Source organism: Hippoglossus hippoglossus, chromosome 12, assembly GCF_009819705.1.
Source record: "Hippoglossus hippoglossus isolate fHipHip1 chromosome 12, fHipHip1.pri, whole genome shotgun sequence".
NCBI classification, from domain to species: domain Eukaryota; kingdom Metazoa; phylum Chordata; class Actinopteri; order Pleuronectiformes; family Pleuronectidae; genus Hippoglossus; species Hippoglossus hippoglossus.
The window spans coordinates 8424529-8447732 of NC_047162.1; the positions used below are offsets into that span (position 1 = coordinate 8424529).

Sequence of the window (23204 nt, forward strand, 5' to 3'; positions counted from 1 at the left end):
TTCTTTGACACGTTGAATCCATCAAGAACCACAAGAACCCCAAAAAAGTGAGAAAGCCGACAGTGATTTGGGTGCAAGCAGCTGGAAAACACACAATGTCCCTGTCACTGTAGGAATACCTGTCACTGCCGCCGCTGCCGCTGCCGCTGCTGCCTGCTGCAAAAATAAAAAGCTTTTATCTCCCTCCAACAAGCACTTGAGTTACATGTATAAAGTTTCATACTGTATCATCTGCCAAAACCAGCGGCAGTAAAGAAAAACACCGACGGCACATCAGCAGAGCCTTTTAGGAAAAACTTCAAAAAGCACAATGATGGATGAATGAATTATTTTCACTGTGGTCTGCTTCTCTTTTTACATGACTATAGATGCCAGAGCAATTACCCTGAAATCTAATAAATATCAAAGGATTGAGATTGACGGGCACTCGTGTCTTGGCATGTGGAGAAAGTAATACCTTAAGAGGGAAAATATTATATTTAAAGAATGTTAATGGCCGGGAGTTTCTACAACCTGCTCCTGACCTTGTGAGAAACGGCCACTCGCTGTCACAATTTGACTTGATTTGAGTCAAAATATCACAACATGCATGTGACAATCAACTTAATATGTTATATACAAGCAAGAGAAGCATCACAAGGTGCACAGAGTCAATAAATGTTTCTCCCCTTAAGTTAAGAAGAGACATTGACACATGCACACACACAAACACACACACACATCTATCTTAGTAAGGACACTCATTGGCATAATGCATTCCATAGCCCCTTACCCTAATAATCCAAACTAAATGTCTAATCCTAACCCAAAGCTTATCCTTACCCTTACCCTTAACCTAATTCTAACCCTAAAACCAAGTCCCCCAAACAGTCAATTAAAGGGGGGTCACAAAGTGAGGACCGGCCAAAAGGTCCTCAACCCTAAAACCCTAAAATGTCTTCACCTTAAAATGTTATGATTCACATTATGGGGATTTCCATTCATTGTGGACAGTCTAACCAAAACCAATTTACATCACTAACCTTAACCAGGAGCTCAGAAATGACATTTTGCCTCATTAGGATCAGGCTTTAGTCCCCATGAGGTCTACTGGTCAATGTTGAGCAGCAAGTGTTGGAAAAACAGTTAAGAAACGAACAGCTTACTGCATTGGGGGGGGGGGGGGGGGGCTGGCAGGTAAAAACAACACAGGTGATCCAAAAAGTGAAAGTCAGGTAAAACAGAACAGGAGCCACCAGAGGAGAGCTGAACTAAACAGAACCATGGGAGCACAGAGACTGAGTACACAGGTAGGGACGACTGGACACAGGAGCACAGGTGCAGCGAGACAATCAGACAAAGACAGGAAGTAAAGTAAGAGGTTTACACAAGGAAAGAAGTTTCAATGTAAAACAGGAAATAAAGCTCAAAGTTTATTCAGCTGAACTCTCGGTTCCTGTGTATCTTCACCTTGTAAAAGTAGAGCACCGCTGCAGGAGACTGCCTAACAGACAGGAGCTATATTATTATAATAATTATTATTATTATGACATGAACCATCTTTTATTCCTCGTGTTCTTAAACTGTTTATAAATTAATTTATTTTTTGGTATTATGTTCTCTGCCCTTGCTTATGATTCAAAAGATATGCATTACTTTATCTTCTTTATTATCATTGTTATTATTAAACAGTTGTTGAATACGTTTTTTTTGTTTTTTTTTTGTTCATGATGATGAGCTCTGTTAGTTTTAATGCTGTTCAGGATTCACAGCTAAAAACTCTCTATGCTGTTGTTTGACAGATTTTAATAAATGAAACCCATTAGAGATTAGAAATGCTGCTTTAATGGCAGCAAGTTTAATCCACTAAGAATGAAATGATCCACAGTCCACATTTGAATCAATGTAACTGTCACTATATGTATTTCTATTAAGCCGGAAAGAGAGAGATGAACAGATGAGCACAGTGAGACGTCTCTCAGCAGACAGTCTGGAGTCTTACATGATAAACATCCCGGAGGCTTAAAGATAACTGGCTGCCAAGAAAGAATGCACCCTACAATATAGCTCTGATGTACAGTGACGCTCCTGAACTCACGATAACATGACTTTTAGCTTGACTGTATCTTTAAACAAGGTTGGTAGGTTGTGTGGATGGAACCTGCTCCCAACATGACATAAAAGTGACGCTTTGAGCAACACGGGCGCCATAAAATAATGAAAGACATAAAGTGCAGTAAATTAAAGCCATAAAACATGAAACGTTGACGTCTCTGATGTGGTCAGAGGTGAAAGGCAGGTACCCAGAAACACACATGAACGTATGAACACACAGGCGTACATGTATGTTCAGTGCATTTCATGACTGGCTGCAACAGCGTGAGCAATTTTCTTTTAAAAATTGAGTTTTATCAAAAGAGAGGAAATAATGAACAAATGATGAAAACCAGAGGTCTTCCTCCGGGGAGCGCTGACACCCAGAATTCAGTGTGGCCATTAATTTTCAAGATAGCTTGTCACGGAGCAGAGTCTTGGTCAAGGGGAATATCTGTGTACTATTGATAGAGGAGCAGTTTTATTACGCTATTTTGCAAAGTACAGAGATTTACAGCTTTAATAAAAACTCATTCTCCACGCTGTGCGCTGTTTGTATCAACAGAGATGGCATAGTACCATGCACCAGTCCATATATCATTACCCTTTTACCCTTGAAATTAATATGGCCAGTTATTGTTCATTGGATATGCAATCCTTCTGCAACAGAGATACCCAAAAATTTCAGATACAGAATACGGGCTCTCTGATAGCGGTGCATTAGTGTGATAAAGTTGTGTTGCACTGAAAACACCGGAAATGTTTTTATTCCTCCACAGCAAGGTCACATGCAGAGTTCCCTTCAAAATATCTTTAGTTCTCTTGATGGCTCATGGTCTCTTTTTATACGTGTAAAATAAGTCTGTGTTTATATACATTGTGTCGCTCGTGATTATTGAAGACCTTACCTTAACCGCTCTGATCTATTAGTCACAGAATGAGATTATTTGTAGATCACAAAGGTTTAGAAATCTAGGTTTGGACATTAGACTTTGGGCGGAAACTTTTAAGTTGTGAGGTATCATGAAAAAATGTACACACACTCAACAAGGGTAAAGATCTTTGTGTATTTCTGAAACCTGATGCTCCTCTCAGACCTCCTTGTAGGGTTTATATGCCATACACTGATACTGGCGATGCACATTTTTGTGTGACATGCCACTTCTATCGCTGACGGGAGCAGAAGCACTTAGCTAGAATATAGGAACGTTAGGTGTTTCTGTCGGACCTTTGCTGCTTTTTAGCCATAATCTGGCACAAACCGGCTGAATGGGGTGGGAGTTCTCTAAATGAGACTACATGATTTGTAGCTCGGTAACTTATTCCAAAAAGAAAAAAGCAATAACAGTTTTTTTGGCCTGTTTGGCCACTTGAGAGCAGTGGAAACGAGCAGTTAACGAAACAAACTTCTGCATCCAGCTGACACAGAGCAACATTTACATTCATTTTTGGCGATCCTGGTGATTTCAAGTCCAACATCCACTCTCCTTTTAGCTCCAGAGACCTTTTTATCTCTCTTCCTGTGACCACTGCCTCCAGCCGACAAACACTGCTGACCATGCTAGTTTCTAACGGGCTGTCTGTAGTTTCGGTACGGACAGATTTGCATTGAGTTTTTTTAAGCTTGAAAATAGCTGGAGCACTGCAAACAGGAGAAGCAAAAACAGTAAAGGCTCATTTATGCTCAGAGAAAGATACGTAGGCTTTACAGAAACGGATGGAGTCTTCTGTCTTCTGTTTATTCAGCTGTATTTGTGCACGTCTTCTGAAATCTTACAGAAAAGGGACAAAACAGCCAAAATGGAGCCTCTGGAAACCAATGGGGGGGCAGTATTGTAGGGATCCATGGGAGGAAGTAGTCGGGAGGATTCTTGTTTGCCTGCACCTCTCGGTGTGGCGATTATTTACAATTTTTTTCGGCCACAGAGAATTTCCGGGTGTCATTAAAACATCCGCTTCTAACCCCTCCCGGTGCCCTTGTTACCATGGTAACCCCACAGCTCCTTACAGGAGTGAGTAATAGTGCAAACCCCATAGTGCAACTCAAATAACAGTGTAAACCCCATCGACAGTCTTTGGTGATTCTGTCTATCACATGTGTGCACTACTTACGTCCCCCCACCAGAATTCCCACACAAAGTCAATAGCTTGAAGCAGATGGCCAAAAGGACACGAGGAAAAACTTTCGACAATGGTTGAGCTTTTTGAGGAATTGTTTGAATTGTTTGAATTGTTGTCGTCAGAAACTCTCGACTCTAGCTGATTTGTTGCCTAACACCCATTGTCAACGTAAAGCTCATATGGAAGAATGTGGGTAATATCGTCTTTTCATACGTAAAAGGGAGATGAGCCTAATATAAACAGAAACAGAACAGTACCACTGGAAATCATGGGGGCCAGTGAAGTCAATAGTTCAAACGAAACTGTTGCTTTTGCCTCTGTCTTAAGAGGCACATTATCACAGTCCCCTCGACCGTCGCCATGTTTGTATTACTTAACAAACCATGCCAACGTACAAGATGCATGGAGTATGTGGGCAGCGGATGGTTGCGTAGTTTTAAACGGACGGATCTCTTTCATATATTATGGCAGCATGAATGAGCCTTAAAGGTGTCGATTGAAAAACTAAAACAATGAGCTAAAAGAGGCTGAAACGCTTCTAGAGCTGCAGGTTTGTCACTGGCAGCATCAACCTTTCACAAGTAACCGTGTAATCCATAGTCACTATATCTACTCGTCTGTGGGACAACACAGGAGCTAATACACATAGCCATTGAAAAGTGAAGTATTCTAAGTCAGACAGGGCCTCTGGGATTCCAGCTGAAACCTCCGCTGTGTGTGAAGAATTCCGATGCGATTCAGGTCCCCGTGCGGCTCCTGCACCGGCTGCTAACTCATTTCTGGTGAGGAAATTTGCTCTGTGTCTCGTATAAAAACCGCTGCACCTGCACATACCTGAATTCATAGCAGGGCCCGGTTACCACCTCAGGTATCATGAGCAGAGAGAAGAGTTCAGAAAACCGTTCTTGCAAGAACTTGTTGGGAGTCCAGTGAGAGTGAACTGGCTTTTCCCTCCATTGATTCAGAGCTTATCAAACATGCAGTAACCACACAGGGATCGAAGTGAAAGTCTCTGAGGTTAATGGGCGTACTATTGGAACACTGACAACCCACAAATGTCTCAATGATTAATTTGTTCCTGCTCTTATGTATTGAGCCTGCTGAGAAAAAAAAAGGTTATTTGCTTAAATATTATTCTTTAACCAGAGTAATAATGACATGATAGGAGAAGAAGGAGTAATGTGACATTTAATTTTGCACTTTAATGTGAAACTCAAGTTTGGTTCTGTATTCAGAATATGACAAATACATTTTTTATGATAATAAATAATAAATGATAGCAATATAATACCCTAACCCCTTACCTTTGTAATTAAAATCCATTAATTTAGAAATCAAATTTACAACAATACATAAAAGTATATTAAATAAATTAGATTAACCCCGAGATGACACCTTCTTTTTTGAAAGACTGTCATTACAGGATTTGGGGGCCCACACATGCAAAAAGCACAATATAGCCTTTCAGTAATCAATTGGGCTCTGAGAAATGACCAGAGGTCGTAGTAAACTCTTGATATACACTTAGCGTTTGGCTTATTCTCACATTATTGTCCACGTTCCTCTGACGTTCTAATACATTGCGAGTCGGATCTCACTGAAACCGTCACACCTCACACTAAGTTTACATTCTGCTGTGATCACTTGGTGCCTTAAAAGCCACAAGTGGAACCGGCGTCTGTTTCCCGTGAGCGAGCTGAGAGGTCAGAAGAACGGCACAATATTAATGTTTCATGAAAGCAGCACTAACACGACACAGTCTCTCTGTGTGAATAATTGAAGAACTGTGATGGCATTTTATTTACTCCTGTTAAATGCCAAGGTCAAGCTGTTCCCAGCCCAGGCAGAGGAAACAGAGAATCTTTAGAGCATTATTGCACTGCTGAATTATTGATTTAATGTGATTTCTCATTATAGCAGCCAACCACTTTTGCTTCAGATCATTTTGTCTGGCCCCCTCATACTATGAATATTAATTAACCGGCTTCGTACGTCTTAGCATTCTAATATCCTCTTCCATTCCTACATTATAATAAAATAGAAATGCTTCGATGTGTTCATTGACAATTCTCCCATTCACTTGCTTCCCTGGCATAGAGATCCAATGCTGAGTGGTTTAAATTACAATAATAATTCCAAGTCCCTCGCTGGACTGAATTCTGTCTTTGTTTATGACTCGGCCACATGAAATCTGAGTGCATGTTATGGTGTGTGTGTGTGTGTGTGTGTGTGTGTGTGTGTGTGTGTGTGTGTGTGTGTGTGTGTGTGTGTGTGTGTGTGTGTGTGTGTAGCACATGCATGCTTGCACACTCATACATCTCCACGGACGAGTGTGGGCAGGCAGATGGCATGTTGACGCTAAGCCCACACGTGCCAAACCCGACGCATGCTTTTCACTGACCCTTCACCCCCAGCTGACTGCCATTCTTCAGATTCCGCACGTTGCTCAGAGAGGTTTGGCCCCTCTGCACGGGACACAGCAGGGTCCCCTGTACTGACAATAATCATACGCCCCGCGGAATAATTCCATCAACCAACATCAGAAGTCCTCTGAGCAGCAGTATGTGAAAAAATCCCTCATATTATATCTGTTTAAATTATTTAATTCCTTGTTAAAGGGAATTTGCATGTTATAATCAGTTGTATCCAACTGTTTTCTGATCTGGTGTCTGCATTAACAGGAATTTATATAGCCGAGACAAAAACAATTCATATCAGCATTTAATGATCTGCCACTAAGGTTAAAGCAGCTCTAATCAATAGTATATAAATATGCACTGACAGGTGTGTTTACGTGCTCCTCTGAAAGTCACATTTCCCGAGTTGTGAAGTCGTTGTTCCGACTTTAGTGTGTTCATGTGCTTTGAGGTTGCAATGTGGAAGAAAGCTGGACTCTGTCAACACAATATTCTGTATTTATGTGTTAAGAGCTTGACACCTCTTTCTAATATCTGCATATCAATAATATAAAACATGTGCACGTCTAGGATGGCTAAAAAGTCCTGTGTTAGGAGCTTGTAGGAGATGAATGTGAAGTTTGCAAGTGACAGACGTGTACATTTACATTTAAAAGCAACTATTTAGAGTAAAATTATGTTGATAGGTTTATGAGTGATGACTTAAGCAACTCTGCAACTCATCAAACCTTTTGCAGAACTTCACTCGAGGTGGCGTTCACATGAATTTTCCAAATCTGGAGCTAATTTTTCTGATTATTCTGACACCACCTCAATGCCCCAGAACTATCAAACTGGGAAATATCTCTGACGCAGCCTTTGTATGTAAAAGTGTGACGTGTCTGAGTTCTGTTGGCGTCTGCGTTCCATGGGCAACGAAGAAGGCCAGATGCCCCTGCTCCCCTGGAGGAGGCAGCACTTAGGCTAATGTGACAGGAGATAAATGGAGACTTCATCGGACGTGAGAGAATTAATTAATCGCTGATCTAAATGTGGCTTCACACCTCTACATCATGTGGTCCATGACGACTCAGGACACGGACGTTTAACTCCAATGTACAGCACGCACACACACACGCACGCACGCACGCACGCACGCACGCACGCACGCACGCACGCACACACACACACACACACACACACACACAGACAAGATTTATTGTGTGAGTGTATATTATTGCCCTGATCTTGAACATCAGTGTTCAAGGCTCAGAACAATTTCCGACGAGGCTGCCTCTCCTCTCTGCCCTTCTTGCGTTCTCTCTCTCAGGGTGTTAGAAAACTCTGGACTATTGTTACCTTGTATATACTGCCGGGTACTGTATCTTGTTTGGGTGTTTTTGTGCTGCTCCACTTCGGAGGTCATGGAGATTTAAGGGCTTTCAATGCACTTCCCTGTGACTGACCTACTTTTATTGAATTCCCCACTCTCTGCAAAAGAAAGTTGCAGGTTAAGGTATCTGAAATTTATGTCTGCTTTATTTCCGAAGAAGGGTAAAAGAATGGAAAGTTGCACAGAAGAGTGGAGTGTTGCTCAGGTAGCTGAATTTATGCAGACATTGATACAGTACAGTATTTCTGGGCGTATAAATATAGATGAGAAGACATTTCAAAGTGAGACTAATTGTTTCTTGTCATGTGATGAAGAATTACTCCTCCGGTGTTTGCATCATTCCCTCAGGATGTTCACGGCACAGAGAAGTGAAACGTAACTTTAAATATGGAGCTGCCCAGAAATAGCAACGAGGAAAAAATCTCCTTTCTCTGAATCTGGCCAGCGGCCCAGCTTCAGGTCTGCTGCTTCAACCTTCAGAGACTGCTGCTGCTGATGTGGCCTGGGCTTGGCGGCAGCTGAGCATGCTGGGAAGACGGCCAGACAAAGAAAAAGTGTGGGTAGTAGATGAGCAGCATGAAGATTTCAATTGTGCTCCAGTATTTTCCCATGGAAAAAAGACAGGATATCGATGGGTTGGAATAGATATTAGAAAAGGAGGTTGTGGATATTTGGGGATTTTTTTTTTCTATGCAAAGAAAAAGAAAAACACCGCTTCTGGTCTGAAACTTCTACAAATGCAAAACATGGCATTTTATGTAACTGAGTTTTTCACCTTTGGAATTGTTTTTATAATTTTGGTGATTTTAAAACCAGCATCATGCTTTTCATCAAAGAACAGTCATATTATTGTGTGTAATATCTCTATCTGGTAGAAGCTATAGAGTGGTTAACGATCTTTTGAAGCACGAGAGCCTTTAAGCATTTTTCCCAAAATGTCAAACCCCTCCTTTAATATCCCCTGTCCTCTGTTTTTCAGCTGTCCTTGACTCCCTGACACTTAATCCGACAGCAAACTGATCCCTGAACAGCCCTTAAACAGAAATAGCATTAATCAATGAGACCAGATTCTATTGCAGTCATCCGTCCAACTTCACCAGAAGAGACAAGTTTGTTAAAAAACATACATCGGCTCATTGAACTCAACTTGTGGAATCAATCATGTGTCTTCCACATGTCTGTGATGGGAAATATGTGTGGCTGCTTCTTTGTTCCCTCCACACATGCTCAGTGAGAGACGCTGCCTGGTTACAGTAACGTTAGCGACGCGGTCTTATTGCCAGAATTACTCATCGTCTCCCTCTTATTTAACTGTAGCTTTTGTGCGTCGGCTTCAGGAGTTCACTTGGAAAACGGTCCAAACAGCGACTCATCGGATTCAGAGTCGGGTCTGTGTCGTTGCCTCTGCTCCGTGGAGCCGCCGTGTTCGTCCGACGTTTCAGGGGCATGATGGTAGCAAAATAACATAATGTGCACGAAATAACATAATAACAGAAAGTGGAGCGAAAGATGACAGACGACCCTTTTGTTTTGCAAAAGTATGATACAGCTGCAAAGTAATTTTATATTCACAGAGGTAGATAATGAAAGTGAACTATAAGTATTTTAGAATGCTCATTAGCCAGCCATGTAAAGATCTACAACACCTTTTGCAATGCTGACAAGTTTTATATTATTTTGTATAATTTGCCATTATCCCCATTGAAAGCTAATATTGATATGATTCTTTGGGCATCAAATAGTTGTCATGTCCAGAGCAAGGAGAGAATGTAGATGGGTTGGTTTCACTGATTGGCAATATTCAATATACTGTGTATATATATATATATATATATATATGTAACTAAAACTTAAACTTAACTTCACCACAAAAAAAAAACCACAACTCAAGCAGAGACATGAATCCAGAAACCAACGCAAGGAAGAAAACGAGGCTAAAGTCCATAAACACAAGACGTCCAACAAAAGATCCACAAAGAAATAAATCAAAAGATCTTTCAGAGTTCAGCCAAACGCAGGCTCCAGACAGCGGCAGGATCACAACAATTGTTATTTAAATGAAACCAAATAGAAAGTTTAAAGGAGACAGCTCTTAAAAAAGACTCGGAAAAAAGGTTGAGAAGAACTGGTTTACAGTCTGATAATGCATTTAGTTATATAAACTCAAGCTTTTATCGGATTTTGTGTCTTTATTTCAAAGCTCAGCCAGGAGCTACTTCTGCAAGATTAATATAGTCGAGTAAACTTTACAGTATTTATCTCCGTAACATAGTGGAGTAGAAGAGCAAAGTAGCATGAAGTGGAAAAACTTAAGTAAACTAGGTAAGTAACGCATGTCAAAATTGTGTTCACAGTTGAGTAAATGTTGAGTAAACGCCGAGTAGATTTCCCAGAGAGTACGTTTCCATCTGTTTGCTCACTTGAACAGCTCAGAAGAGATCAAATGGATTTTTTGGATTTAGCTGACAACTGTTGAAATCTGCTGTGAGTTTTCATTCCAAACTGAGCGATCAGCGCCAGTGATCGTGTGTGTGTGTGTGTGTGTGTGTGTGTGTGTGTGTGTGTGTGTGTGTGTGTGTGTGTGTGTGTGCGGTGCTATGATTTCAAGATTAGTCAGGATTAGACTTTTGGTGTGTGTCCACAGCCTTACCAGGACTTTGGTCTCCTCCTCGTCTTTGTAATAGTACAGCTGGTCCCCTCGCAGCACAAACCAGCGACTGTGCCAAGTCTTGACAAAGCCTCCTTGCTTCCTGAGCCACCCACACCTGATGACATGCGGCCGCCCCTGCCTCTGAACGTCGGCGCCGGCCGGACCTCCGCTGTGCTGGGGACACTGGTCGTCCATTGCAGCAGCTCTGACCTGCAGAGGGACACAAGAGTTTGAATCTCTTTACAGAAACATGAGGTAAACAAGCACATACAGCAACATAGAGGATGCAGAATTCATACTTCCCACAGTATGGGCATTTAGAATGGAAATCATTTAAAACTAGATTTACTGCCCAGTAGCTGCATGCCTTCGCCAACCAGTGCAGTTTCAGTCAGCATGAAAAAACTGTCCAGATTCATATGAGGTCACTGTGGCAACTGGTGAAAATGTGAAGACATCCCCTAAAGGCAGACTTGAGATGCAAGTTCGAGGGGCCAGAAACATGATTTCTGAGGTCACCATGGCCTTTGACCTTTGACCCCCCCCGAATCACATCAGTTGAATGAATGTCTGGACATGAATCCAGACATCCTTGAGTCCATCGTTTGTACCAAATTTGAAGTTCATAGGAAAGGGAGGGACGTACAACCTGAAGTCATAAAGCTCCGGCTTCGGGCTGTCCCCAGCGCAGAGGCATAATAAGACCAGGGAATATTAAGTCCCAACATTATTAAAGATTTTAACCAACAGAGGAATCAGCTTGACACCAACATGTAAAATTCTATCAGCTCATTTTTTAATGATTTTTGTTTTTTCATAACACTACAGTCTTTTGATTATTCTGATTGACTGGAACATCAGTTCTGACAACACACTTTGCTCTTGAGTGTTTCAATTGTCTTTCTTTTATTTCTAACAGAATTCAAGGTGAGTATAAGGGATGTGTTTGGGGTTATTGCTCTTTATTTAGTTTTTATGGTTTAGAAATGTCAACTCTTTAACACAACTTTCCATCCAGACTGCAGTTTGTCTTTCGTGGAGTATTATGAAATCCGGGTCAGACAGATTTGAGTGTTGCAAAGGAGACTTTGACAGTAGGGAAAATGTGGGAGGAGGAATTCATGAGCCAGATAACAAGACCACAGACTAAACCTCGAACGTCTTTTTCCCTTTTTTCTCTTGTGTTGCCCTCCCACATATGTTGCCTCCCCAAAACCCCACCCGCCTGCTTCTTCAAACGTACTGTACCATAACACACATCAACACATTCACCGCGACACTATGCGTGCAATAAACCACCACTGCACATATAGTTTAAACCGCTGCATCATCCATGGACAGACGCTTCTCCTCAGTGAGTGCTGCTGTTGGCTTTAAGCACGGCCTTGTTATCAGTGGCTCAGGCCGAGCTTGGCTTGGTGCACGTCCAAACACCCCCACAGGTCCAGATGAGGTGCAGATGAGGACCAGATGCAGTCCAGCGGTGTTGCAGGCGATGGCGCAGCAAGTGCAGCAGGGACTGTTATGGTGATTTCGAAACTCTGCCTGGTCTCATGCACACACACGCACACACACACACACACACACACACACACACAATCCAAGCAGTGTGTCCTGTATGCATGTGCATGCAGAAACATGCTCGATCCTCTGCATTCCTCTCAGAAAGAAGGGATTTTCTTGGCACTGTGATAGCCACAATCTCTCTACTTCATCTTTGCTTCACCTTCAAAACTAAAGAAAAGAAAGTGTGCAATGCTTATCGTCAACAGTGGAAACTTTTATCATTACTCTCATCATTATTCAGGAAAGTCTTTATATTGGCTCATATAACGCTCTTCAATACTCTTTTTAGCTTGAGCAAAGTTTATTTTCACATATGGACACACACACACACACACACACACACACACACACACACACACACACACACACACACACACACACACACACACACACACACACACACACACACACACACACAGAGAGAGAGTGTAATTCACAGTCTAGGGTTGGTGCACACATTGTTTTGATGGAGTCACCTACTTTGTTGCCAGTCTGGTGCCACAGCCCTTTTCCAATTGCATGCCTCCTGCACTGGGGACTATAGTTAACAGCAGTGCAGGGACCCGGCCTTGTGCTGCCACAAAGTGAAATAGTAAATAACTCTGGGGTTTCTTAATGGGAATTTCTCTGAGGTGGCTGCAGAGTAGAAACACTACTTAAACTTTACATCACACCGTGTTCTAGTCCAGAGGTGATAAATTGCTACACAGGGGCAGAAGGCATAATCATTACTAAGTTATAAATTACCAGACAAGCGGAATAAGATTTATTTTGAAAGGTTAGTGGTTCTCTGGCTCATTCAGTAACACTATGATGAATCGTGGGCATGGGAAAATTATTCATCTTCATTTTAGTGTTCCTGATGAAAAACAATATGTGGGTTCTAGCAAATAAATACAGTGAATCAGCATTAGGTTATGAGTTCTACTGCGAGTCTGCATGCAAGTAAGCATACTGAGACACAGATTTTAATTTAACTCACAACCTGTGTTTTGTAAGGTTTGTTACAACAGGCAGCATGATTTGTGCAGCTTCAACATGAACTGTATTCATGTGAGCAGTGACGGGACCAAATCAAACTGGTAAACATAAAACCCATTGTCCCATGAGCCTTTCCACTCTTACTGTCCAATCAGAGTGACCGGTGCATTGATCCCTACAATGCTAAATCCTACAGATATATATCATTCTTTGATTATTAATTATTCATCTTAATTTGAAAAATTGTATGATTTTTATATTTACCCAAACATATTTACAATATATAGATTACTTTTATGCTTATAGTCGAATGGAAAAACTAATATCTGTTTGTCAAACCATTTCCACTAGTCCAACGGATTCCAAGTTTCCAAGTAGGTTGGATATTGTTTAGTTTTCTAGACTCAGCTTCCTAAACCATTTAATCATTTCACACTACTGAAGTTCAGAGTTAACCCACATGGATTTTCAGCTGCAGTTGCATCAAAAGCTGCTGACTTTTGATTTCGTTGGATCATTTTCTCATTGACTCACTCCTCTGACTTTTTCAGTTTGGTAACTCTCCCAGGCTTCTTATGAGACTGGCACATAATAATAAATCTGAACAGTAGAGGGGCTACAGGGGCTAATGGGCACACCAGCAAAGCAACTGCATTTGTTCGGTTCCCTTAAGGTTAAAGCAACAACCTAACAAGGACTTAAAGGCGAAGATAGCTGACCTGTTTTCAAACCTAGTTGTCAAATTAGCCGTTGTTTTTGCAGACACTTCTCCCCGATGGTCCCAGATGTGGCTGTTTGCACATTTACGAAGCGACTGCAAAGACTCCAGACACATAACTACCCGACTGTTCTGTCCGTTCAGCACATTAAAAACCTGTGTTCCCAACACCTGCAGGTGCAACGCACACTGTGCAGGTGCTGTACGTGCATCTTGTTGCGTGGCAGCGTTGTCTCTCTCCCCTGAGCCTCAGTTTCCAAAATAAGCAGTGGAGCTGGATGCGTAATCGTAATGTAATTCAACAACCTTGACAAAAAGATTAGAAAAGCCGCACTGAAAACAAAGAAATAGGATATGTACTTTACTCAAGGCAGCCTGAAACATGAAAACTTTTATCTATGGTACTTGCAAGAAAATAAATGGGATAAAGACCTAAATTCAAACTTTCTGAAGGGCTAGTTTTGATCAATCTCTGGGTCGGTCGTGACATTGAGTCTGATCTCTGGTGGCAGTATGACGGAGTGGAGGATTTAATTTCCAGTTAATGCAGCAAATTAACACATTACCATCTGCTTACGTACGGTAACACTGATCTGTTTCAACTGTCGAGGAACACTGAAGTTTTCAAGGAAACCCCAGAATTTTTCTCACAGCACGTCTCAGAACTTTCACCATAGTGAGACATCTGTGGGAAGAGACACTCTGACCTTCACTCTAAACAACAACAGCTCAGTATACAGCACACAGACACACACACACACACACCCACACACACACACAAACACACAAACACACACACACACACACACACACACACACACACACACACACACACACACACACACGGTCTGCTCCCTCTAAAGGACAACACGAGTCAGCCCCCTAAGGTTTTGTGGCATGCACTATAATTTCTTAGACGGATGCAACATATCTGCGGCGGTGTGGCAGTCAAAAAAAAGAATGAGCTCAAACCCCACATGTAAAAGTGAAAAGAAGAGAGGAAGGCTACAAATATGTCATGCTGCAATTAGTCTTTGTCTCTTTTTGGACGCATAAGTATATGTGTTCTTTGTCTGCCTACATGCTCATGCAGATGCAATGTTTACCGTGACAGAACCATTTGATGTAAACTGGGCCCTGCATTTTGTGGGGTTCCATTGGGATGATGCACAATAATTCTCCATTATGTAGACTTAAATAAAGCGAGAGCAACTTTATTTAGCAACTGAATTCAGAGACGCCACATGGTGACAACATCCTGGGGACCATTATATCAACACACTGATGAAATAAGGACACCGAGAACTAGAACGGAGGCTTGCAGAGGTCTCTGAAATGTGATACTGAGGTCCCTCATGAGGACCCATCTCACAGCATCGAGGTTGTCTGTGCACACAAGGACTGTTTGCTCCCCATATGGGAAAGTAGTGAAGCTAACGGCACACAAAAGCATGACCTCTCTGAATTGAGCCAGTTTGGAGGGAAGGCGATGAGGCCTGCACTTCGCCGTCTGGCTCATCCTTTTTGGAGAGTAAAGTGGCGCCCGGGGAGACTTGAGGGGGTAAAAATACAACACTCACAAAAAATCATACGTTTGCGCTGCACAGAGAAGAGGAAATTCCCCAAGATTATACAGAGTGTTGCTTGTAACCTGCTGAAAATGTTGGTGTCGGGCAGCGACAGTGGCAGAAAATCCTCTGTGACCACAGGAAGTGGTCGGTCAAAACAGCTGCGAGGGAGCAGTTCAGCAAACTGAACTCCACAAACTTCGGTCGACTGCCTTTCCCATCCTGTGGTTGCTATGAAGGGTGACAGACCGATGGTAAACATAAACCTGTTAAGTGCATTTTTACCAACATCATGTGATGTGAGCTTACAGTTTTCAAACAAATGATAGTTTGCTAAGTTCCTTACATCAAGTTACTGTTGCTACACCTAATCAAAAGTTTTGTCTTGAAAGAAGTCCCCTCGTGGACTTTAAATGGCTTAAACATAATTCTACAACTTCCTGCCTCACATCCTGACTGGGACCCATGAATATACTAATGTGGCCCCACCCCTGCTCCCCGTCTCCCCACCCTCGCAGCGCACCTGCACTTCATGAAATCCAGCTCCTGAGCCCCACCCACAAGTTGACAGGATTGGTTTATTTTATTTGATGAAGTGTTAAAATACTGACTGCTTATCACATCATATCCAAGGCACAAGGGGGACATGTTAACATGATTTTCAGTGGAAGGGGACTGTAAAGAATAAGTATACGGCACAATGCACACCACCAAAACATGATGTCTGCCAAGTATATTTTTTAAGCTAGGATTGGAGAGATGTGTGGAGGGAATAGGTCAATGGTCAACTGTGTAGCTCTTTGGATGATTAACATTTTTCCAAAACATGTTGATGAAAACTCATAGCATCATCTTATTGTGTTCATATATCAGGTTACCACTGGTCAGAGTAATACATATAATCTTGCTTCCTCTTGCTTAAGGGGTTATAATGGCCTACTGGTTAATAGCAGACACAAATTCTTTATTCATGTCCTCTTGCATGTGGCAAACAGTGCTATCACCATCTGTCTGTCTTCAGTCCTCAGCTGCGGCTTTTCTCTACGCTGGCCCTAGTAATGATCCCCCCCATGCCAAGTTTTATTGGATGATCCAAAAGGTCTGTCTATCTATCTATCTATCTATCTATCTATCTATCTATCTATCTATCTATCTATCTATCTATCTATCTATCTATTTATCTATCTATCTATCTATCTATCTATCTATCTATCTATCTATCTATCTATCTATCTATCTATCTATCTATCTGTCTGTCTGTCTGTCTGTCTGTCTGTCTGTCTGTCTATCTATCCGTCTATCTGTCTATCTATCTGACTCACTTGCAAGTCAGCATGTTTGACAGCTAATTTAATCCACTTGAGAATGACTGAAACTCATTCTCTGTTTCAACCATCTCTCAAAGGCTAATTCATTCAAAGCCAATAGTTTACTATTTGGCATAGTCCATTTTCACTTTATATATAACCCATGATTCTCATTTGTATGTGTATATGCTCAAACCTACCCTAGCACCCAGCTCACAGCTAAAAACACAACAAAACATGCAACAGAGGAAACATGACCTCCACATTACCAGTCTGTGCTGTCAACCCTTTAAATATCCCTGTGCAACCTCTCCCCTCCGAGTCTGAACAGTGGGGCCTCCGTGACCCACATGTGTTAAAGACAAATATAACCCTCCGCTACCAAAGCTGCTACCTCGAGAGCCGCATGTTTCTGTTGAGAGTCCTGCTGAAAAAGTCAGAGAGGTGAGAGGAGGGCATGTTCCTCGCTGTGCTAATCGCTGGAGAGGATGTGAAAGAGGAAGGTTTTGAAAGTGGTCACAGATGGAGGTACTCACGCCTCGTGCACACACGCACACACACTTCTGTACTTCTATCGCTGGCATAACACATCCCCTAACCCTTACCCTACTCTTACCCTATAACCCTATCGTAGGTCTTTGCATTGTGGACAGCCTAAACCTTATCCCTAATTAACCACCCTTAACCATTCATGCCTAACCCTAACTTTAACCTAACCACAATTCACATCATATCCCTAACTTTAACTAGAACCTCAGAAAAGACGTTTTGTCTGATTAGGACCAGGCTGTGGTCCCCATGAGGTCAATTGGTCTTGACAAGGTCAGTGTTTGTACTGGAAAAGGTCCTTAAGAGGTAACAAAAACTAGTACATACACACACACATGTACACATGTACACACACACACACACACACACACACACACACACACACACACACACACACACACACACACACACACACACACACACACACACACACACACACAGCATCTAAGAAGCGAACCTTTATTGTGGGGTAGATCTATGATCAGTCACTATACCACAACCCACTGTGAGTCACAGCGGTGGATGGATGGCAGCAGGAAGAGAGGAGGGGAGGTGAGGGTGGACAGTGAAAAGTATCACAAACACAGAAGGATTAGTTCACGGCGATACATTTTCTTTTTTTGCTGAAAAGCCTAATAAACTCTCAGGCTTTCCTGCATGAATCAATGTGATGAGTCAGTGTCTTATTTCGTCTACGCACGGATTTAGACGCCATATGTGGCCCCCTCCGCGGTCTACAATCCAGCCCTTTGGTGTGATACACTTGTAACCCCTTCACCCGCTTTGCAACCCCTCCCTCTCTATTTTCCTCCATAGCATGTGTCACAGTATGTCTGCGAGCCGAGCCCCAGAGATGAGGGTGAAGACTTCACAACGGCCTCTGACTCATTCTAAGTGGCGACTGTTACAACTGAATGACGGATCCTGTTGATGTGGCTTTCGTTAACGCAGACACGTGAAGAGAGGAGGATATTTTCTTCACAAAATAAGACGCACAAGGTCACACAGTGAGAGGCTGAACTGAAAATCACACCTGTGATCATTTCCCCCCCCCCCCCCCGGGGATATATTGCTCGCAGTGGCAGTTTGTGGAAAGATGACTCTGCATTTCAACCTTCGTAAATGTCACCTCACTATAGATTTACTCAGTGATCTCAACCTGGATTAAGTACATTTAAAAGATGTTGAATGGGTACTTTGACATTTTTACCCCACTTTATTCACTTTTGGCACAAAGTTAGATGAGAAGATACTGTTCTCATGTCTGCCAGCAGCTGAGCTGAGCATAGTGAGTGGAAACAGAGGCAAATCAATGTATGTTTGGGGGGGTGAATGGCTGTTATCACCCATTTATTTCATTGATCCAGTTCATGGAGCCCAGTAGGTGCAGAGGGTCTCTCTATCTATCTGTCACACAGAATTGGGCTACTACACCCACTGGTAGGTTCGGGAATTGTATTTCTGTGAGCCAAACTTGTTGGAGCCCAATCTGCTGACATGACTGCCACCAACGAAAAAACAACTACAGAAAAAGACCATGGTGCTTACAGTGCTCTTTGGCAAGGCCGCAAGGTCTTTTGTAAGCTACTTTGTGAACAACTCGGAAAGTTGCATGATGCATGGAAATGTAACTATGGTTATATTAAATGTTTACCTGTTTGCTAGCCAGGACTGTAAGTAACGTAGCTAACTGGGTTTTTTAATAAGGTAACTATAAAGGCTCATTTATGCACAATGTTAGATATGATTTGATATCTTTCTTTCATTTCATGCCTATTTGTGTGTGTTTTAGATGGCACATGCACAGGTCTCACCATCTGTATGTCCTGCACCAGAATTAGAAAGTCCTTGGAAAAAACGCTGGCCCAGCAGAGCTACTGGATTTTTAACTGTGTCACCTGAAAAGTCCAGAAAAACGGATGAGGCATTGCTACAGTTGCCCCACAGTGAATCAGTGTTTCAGTTACACACCAACAATGTTGCTAACTGGCTTTGGATAAAGATTATAGAGTCCCAGCTCCTATATAAATGTGTGCGTGCTTATATCCCCCTGATGGTGCCCAATCTCTTCTCAAATGTCAATATGACACTTTGTGCTGGTGACACGGCTGGATGAGCTCTGTCACTGGTTCAACACTGGGAAAATCGATGAACCATTAACCTATAGCCACCACATCCTTTAGTTACAGAAGTCACTAACAGCACTGATTGTATCTCAGCATTGTTCAGTGAGTAAAATTCACTTGCTGACCGCCTCCGCATGTGTTATGGGGTAAAATGAAATACATGTAAAATAAAAAATAGCCTTTAACAGATCTTGGAGCGGCCACCGAAGCACAAAATGTGAAAGGTATTGCTATTCTATAGAGACAATGTGATGTTACTACTGCAATTTATACAAAGTTCCACTCCTGGGATACTTCCCTAAAGTGTAAATTTCATAATTGTAAGTGTGACGTTATCCTTCCACTATATTTGACGACAGCATCTTCACATTCCTTCTTCTCTTTTGTATAATACTACATTAATACACCTCTCCCTTTTGTTGATGTGCTCTGCTACATGCGGCATCTATCACACTTCTGTCGGTCCTGTGTGAGGGATCCCTCACTTGTGGCTCTCTCTGAGGTTTCAAAATTGTTTTCCCTGTGATTTGTGAATATGGGCTATAAAAATAAAATTTGATTGATTGATTGATTCCTCAAACTGTGTCTTGATCTTGAATCGAGCTCAAGATCAATGCGGGCCCTTCCCCAAAACAATCATACAGCACTCAGGTAAAACAACACACCAGAGGCAAAACCGCACAATGCAACAGTACATCGTCAAACAGCAAACTCACTCACCTTTCAAGCAGCCTCGTTGAATCCCTCAGCAGTGATGTGTGTGGTGATGCTCGACCAGTTTATCCAATCCAGTGACAGGTAATCAATCAAAACCAGCAGAAATCCTTGGGCTGAGACAGGTTGAGGTTGTACTTCAGCTCCTCTCCTGCTGCTGCTGCTGCTGCGGCTGCTGCTGCTGACTCTCAGTGACGAGCAGAGTGGATCTGAGTGAGCTGAAAACTTTTTCCCCTGACTGCTCACACCATCTGTGTGCAGAGAAAGGAGTCCCCGCTGTGGAGCGTATGGTTGTCGTGGTCAGCCCAGTCACACATGGGGCACCATTATACAGTGGGAGTCCACCCAAACACGCACATGTGCACACACACTCTCCCAATGCTGAAGCCTATGCAGCACTTACTCCTCCAGTCATCGTCGCTGGTGAGACGCTCACACTCAGTGAGTAGAGTGTGAGTGTGTGTGTGTGTGTGTGTGTAAGTTGGTTACAGAGAAGAGAAGGAGGAGGAGGAGGGATAGGAGAGGGAGGAGGAAAGTGTGTATGTGCTCATGTGTGTGTGTTTGTGAGAGAGAGAGAGAGAGAGAGAGAGAGAGAGCATGTTTGAGGAAGTATTAAGATGAGAGCTCTAGCTGAGCAGTGCTCCAGTGGTGCAGCAAACTTTCTCTTGTGTTTCCGGTTCTAACACAAGGACCTGGAACTTTTTTTTTTTTATTCACACTGTGTTCCACTCTTCTGAAAGGTTTTAGAAGCCAAGAAGAAAAACAGTGAAACGGTGCTGTGGTACATAATGTGGAAATCCTGAATCTTTCCATACAGGATCTGTGAGTAATCCAGCATGCAAACACAGGAGGCTGCGTGCCCCAGTTTTAAGGCGTCCTCAACGTGACATGTACAAATGAGTGTGTGCATGCAGCCTGACAAACATTTATTCAGTGACTCTATCCTCACTTTGGTGCAAACCCAGCTGTATACACACTGGTGGAAAGTGCATCTTGTTTACTTGGGAGTGGTCTAACATTTCCATAGTCTCACACTGGCTCCTTAAGAAGATGTTTCATGTTTTTGTTTCATACAATTCCTGATGAAAAATGATACGACGGTGGTTGAATCATGACTAAAGCCTTTATACTGTAGCTGTAGGTGTCAGGCATGTACAGAACATTCCTGAGCTCAGTCATGCAAACATTAAGCTCCTTACGTTCTTCTCACAACCTGCTTAATTGCCAGACTCAGGCTACTGATTTATGACCAGGAAAATAACTTGAGAAGAAAGAGATTCCTAAGCATGATTGTCATTTGGGTTCTAAAAACCAAATATCGGTAGTTATATGCGATAAAATGTTCACTGGAGAGAAGTGTATATATATATATATAAGTAAAGACTAGAAGAAGTACAGTGAGTTTATTTATTAATGTTCGTAGTGTTCCATGTAACAGTGATCTGCATCTAAATCTGCCTCATTAAATACAGCAAACATAGTTCAAGCTTGGCTAAAACAAAAAGTGTATGAAGAATCAGATTGACCATGATAAATAATATCACTGACACAAGATAGATACAAAAGCTTCTGCAGAACTCAGATGTGTCCCCAGCCACCTCCTCGGAGCCGGGAAAATCAGCTGTGCACTAATGAGTTGAATTCCAATCTACCAGGGAGGCGGCGGTTGGGTCAACAATAATTACTTCCTCAGAATCAAATCAACAGGGTGAAAATTAGTTAGTTACCCACTCAGATTTCAGTGAATGGGGCTGAATCTGAACCGTGCGTTGTGTGTTGTGGTGCCACTGTGGAGCAGATTGAGCGAGGTGGCGGAGGACATGTCCTGGTGCTGAATGTGGAGGAGGTGATGTCAACAAATAAGACGCTGGCTGGGTTATTGAGATGTTAGATGGTTGCGTATATAGGGCCAGTCCGAGCATATTATGTATTGATCTGTGTGATCGGTATCGGCATCGGAGGCTGGAGTCGAAGACAAACACTCTCATTACAGACTATCTATTAGCAAACGATCAATTGACGAGTCGGTGGTCGTACATGAATCAGTCCAAATCACCCGAATGCCATTTTTATGAATGCAGAGACCACAATCACATGTGGCCAGAAAACCTGTCGCCATTATTTTCCTCCCACATTTTATTCTCTTGTGCAGGACTGCAGGACACAAGTCATCGGGATCTTTGCTTTTTTGAAGAAATTGTACTTTCTTGATTCTTGTTGTTCTGGGTTTGTACCCCCATGGTTGAATGCACTTATTGTAAGTCGCTTTGGATAAAAGCATCAGCTAAATGAAATGTAATGTAATGTCATGTAATCTTACATGAGCATTACACTGATGGCCCCTTTTTTGTCATCTAGACCAATGGTTTCTAACCTTTTTGACCATTGACCCCTCCAAAAACCACTGCTCACTTGCAACAAAGCCTTAGTGTAGATGTGTGTTGTGAGCATTTCAACCAGAGTAATTTCCCCTTCTCATACTATTACATGTGCCTCCTCTTCAGCCATCATTAGACCCTAAATTGAACGTATTGAAAAGCTACTGGCTATTTGTAAATTGGTTGTTCATTTGTTCCTACCATAGACCTTAAATAAAGATTGACGACGCGTCTCCACTTCCTCCCACTATCCTGACGTAACCTACGTTTGACCAATCATGAGTCGGTCTAACCTGTCAATCATGATGTTTCACCCCTGTTTTAGAGCATTAAATAACAAATGAAAGCCAAACTTGGACATAGGTCAGTGTGATAAGAACTGACAGAAACCATCTCTGAGAAAAATGTATTTGATGTGTACTTTGACCTTTAAGTTTGGGTTATGTCCTGTCCATTAACTTAGAGTAGGCTGGATTTAAGACCTATGAGCTACTGCATCCAGCCAACAGGTGACCATCAAGACGCCTTGGCTTCACCTTTCGGGGCCGTCATGTCGTCCATCTTTATTTACAGTCTATGGTTCCTGCAGCACAGCCAAAAACGTGATCCATTCAGAACACTGACCTTAGTACATCTACTGTTACAATGTGTGCTCATGCAACCA

At 42.3% G+C, this 23204-nt stretch overlaps 1 protein-coding gene across 1 annotated transcript in view; it reads right to left on the bottom strand.

The window, feature by feature from the left end:
• Nucleotides 1-20621, bottom strand: part of arhgap24 (Rho GTPase activating protein 24) — a 65420-nt gene extending 44799 nt beyond the window's left edge. Inside the window, exons 1-2 of the mRNA XM_034603202.1 lie at nucleotides 20169-20621; nucleotides 10634-10843 (exon numbers count right to left, since the gene is read on the bottom strand). Of these exons, the coding sequence (XP_034459093.1) occupies nucleotides 10634-10828 (195 nt within the window). The 5' untranslated portion in view covers nucleotides 10829-10843; nucleotides 20169-20621. The remainder of the gene's footprint in view (nucleotides 1-10633; nucleotides 10844-20168) is intronic.
• Nucleotides 20622-23204: the final 2583 nt, after the last annotated feature.